Below are 3,224 nucleotides of genomic sequence, written 5' to 3'. Positions count from 1 at the left end.
TATTCCTTTAGGAGAAAGAAGTTAAAGACAGAAAAACAGTAATGCCTAAAAAGTAGCCATAAGTCATCCCACTTAAAGTTTATTTCATGTGATTTCCAGCATGCAGTGTGCTTTTCTGGGGGAAAAAAAAATTTTGTCCCAGTTCACATTATAAATTAATTTACAAATATAGAATTGTGTTAGAAACAGTATTTATAAAAGTCCATACAATTTTTCACATAGAAAAATATCCATAGAAAGCGTTTTTCTGTACACACAATATGGCGGTAGGTAGTCTCTTTGGTTGTCCTCCTGCATAATATTTACAAAGTAATGGTGATGTTATTTATACCGCAATAGACTATTTTTTAAAAATAATTTTCTGTATGTATATTTCAAAATTCAAATTTAACAGTAACGCTGTGAGAGTCTCAAAAAAGAATACACAGGGAAGAGTTAAAAATTTTTTGCAATGAATCTGTGTTCCTTTTTCTAAATAAATTAAAATCCCAAACCAGCAACGCTCCCATCAAAGACCAAACAACATGGTCCAAAAGCAATTCATAGGACATTATCTTCATCTTAATACATCGCTATTCCAATAAAATCACCAACTATCTGCATGTTAATTCACACTTTCTGGATAAGTTCAAACAGTGGCTGCATGTCTGCCATGTACAGACATTCTGTTGGGCACCAGGAGGGTGACCATAAAAAACTATTTAAAGGAAGATACCTCTTGAGAAGCAGAAGAGAATGTTAAAAATAAATTACATAAAAAAATTTTTTTGACCACAAATGTCTTATTTTAAAAACTTATAAAAATTCCATTTAAAAACTACTTTTAATAAAATTCGAAAACTTTGTTTCAAAGATGAAAAATCCAGGACAAATGCTAAAACGGATAGGATGCCAATTAATTAGGATGGTCACCCCAAACCTCAGAAATATGGCAGCAGAAGTGAGGCAGAACTGGTGTCCATCCTCACTGCTCAGAATGTCTCAAGTGATACTGATTTCAACCAGAATCTTTGGTCAGATGAAACCTAGCTCATTCCTACTCTTTAGACACCATGTCTGCCTATGCATGTTGGTGCCTTTGTTTTTCAGGAACTAGAACACACTAGAACACAAAGCTTACGAGCACTGACTCTGGAGCCAGACCGCCTTAAAACTGGATCCTGGTGAGAGTTCCCTGGTGGCCTAGTGGTTAGGATTTGGCGCTTTCACTGCCGTGGCCTGGGTTCAATCCCTGGTAGGGGAACAGAGGTACCGCAAGCCACACAGTGAGGTCAAAAAACAAAAAGAACAACGAAACAAAACAAAACAAAAAACCCTAAAAAACAAAATACACACACACACACACACACACACACACAAATGGCCAAAACTGGATCCTGGGTCCATGACTTACTATCTGTATGGCCTTGGGCAAGTTAACTAACTTCTTGGCAGTTCACTGCCCTCATACAGAAAATGAGGGGGAGTAACAATACCTCTCTCCCAAGGTTGTTGTGAGGATTAAATGAGCTAACATACGTCAAGTATCTAGAACAGTGCCTGGCACACAGGGTGTGCTTGGGCGGTTCTATTGCTATTAGTATCTGCCATGTACCTGACACTGAGCATAAACAGAGGTGATTGGTGAGCTGCGTAGAGCTCAAGGATTTGTGGCGCTTCCTAGCACAGTATTCGAAAAACTCTCAATAGCCACAAAGAAGACAAATGGAGGTTTTCTATAAAAATCCAGGGCTCTGGGCCTCCCTGGTGATGCAGTGGTTGGGAATCTGCCTGCCAATGCAGGGGACGCAGGTTCGGGCCCTGGTCCGGGAGGATCCCACATGCCACGGAGCAACTAAGCCTGTGCTCCACAACTACCGAGCCTGCGCTCTAGAGCCTGCAAGCTGCAACTACTGAGCACGCGAGCCACAACTACTGAAGCCTGCGCACCTAGGGCCCGTGCTCCGCAGCAAGAGAAGCCCACGCACCGCAACGAAGAGTAGCCCCTGCTCGCCACAACTAGAGAAAGCCTGCGTGAAGCAATGAAGACCCAACGCAGCCAAAAATAAAAATAAATAAATTTATAAAAAAAAAATTTTTTTAAATTTTTTAAAAAAATCCAGGTCTCTGACTTTTCTAGAAAAATCAGAATGCTGTCAAGCAGGAGATAACCAGCTGCCCACAGCCGCCTTCAGCTCGAAGGTCCCAACCGCTCCCAACTGCTTCCAGTGCCAACTGTTATCTTTTTCCGACCCAATAACTTAATTCACTTGTTTTTGTAGCCGGTCCCTGGACCCATTTGAGCTTGTGACCCTGACATACAGTGATGAACACACACACATGGTCCATGCCCTCACAGGGCTCACGGGTATGATCCCAGAACAGAGTGAGCTGGATTTCTCTCCGGAGAAACCTGTCAAAGTTTGCCGGGTTGTAGAAAGAGTTACCTACTGCATCCATGCTACTCCAGGTGTGGTCAGTGGACTGCAAGCTCAGCCGGGAGCTTTGGAGAAATGCAGAGTCTCAGTTCTTGCCCCAGACCTACTGCCTTGGAATCTGCATTTTCCACAAGATTTCAGGTGTCCATAGTCAAGTCTGGGAAGCGGGGTGGGGGGTGGTCTATACCTCGGAGCCCTCCCGGGGGTAGATGAGGCTGTTGACCATGCTGAAGTTGTAGAAAGGGGTGCTGAAGGGGCTGCTTGGTCCCCCGCTGGTGCTGGCAGGGAAGGGGCTGTAGTAGGAAGACCTCTGGCTGCTGCCATTGCTGGTGCTGTGACTCAGCTGCAAGGAGTCTGGCGAGGCCTCCGGGACGGAGCTGGGGGGGAACGCGCCGCCCGAGGGCGCCTGGGTCCCCTGGATCCCTAGGGGGCGGCCGCCGGGGAGCACCCACTGGGTGCTCCCACTGCTGTTAACACTCAGCGTGCTGAGGCTGCTGAAGAAGCTGTTCAGGCAAGGGGTGGAGGAAAGCACGGACCCTCCTGGGGAGGAGGCGCTACTCTTGGTGCCCTCGGGAGGCTCTGGGGACTGAGAGGGTCTCAGCAACGCCGGGGAGCTGTCTGCTTCCGGCTTCCCACCCACTCCAGACCCCAGTCCCGGGGAGAGCCCTTCTTCTGATTTCGAGATCCCCACGGCCACCGTAGGGGTGCTGCTGGCTTCCGAGCGGCGCTTTCGCTTCCGACGGAAGTTCCCGTTGTCAAACATTTTCTCACAGTTTGGATCCAGGGTCCAGTAATTACCTTTCCCTA

At 46.5% G+C, this 3,224-nt stretch overlaps 1 protein-coding gene across 1 annotated transcript in view; it reads right to left on the bottom strand.

Annotated features, from left to right (window-relative positions):
* Positions 1-2,598: 2,598 nt before the first annotated feature.
* The window catches only part of FOXI3 (forkhead box I3), a 3,927-nt gene continuing 3,301 nt past the window's right edge, over positions 2,599-3,224 (bottom strand). The window contains exon 3 of the mRNA XM_007466752.1: positions 2,599-3,221. Coding sequence (XP_007466814.1) covers positions 2,599-3,221 — 623 coding nt within the window. The remainder of the gene's footprint in view (positions 3,222-3,224) is intronic.

This window comes from Lipotes vexillifer, unplaced genomic scaffold (assembly GCF_000442215.2).
Source record: "Lipotes vexillifer unplaced genomic scaffold, Lipotes_vexillifer_v1.1 scaffold1158, whole genome shotgun sequence".
Taxonomy (NCBI): Eukaryota; Metazoa; Chordata; class Mammalia; order Artiodactyla; family Lipotidae; genus Lipotes; species Lipotes vexillifer.
Note: the sequence above shows the minus strand (reverse complement) of the source record. Positions and strands in the feature narration are given on the sequence as shown.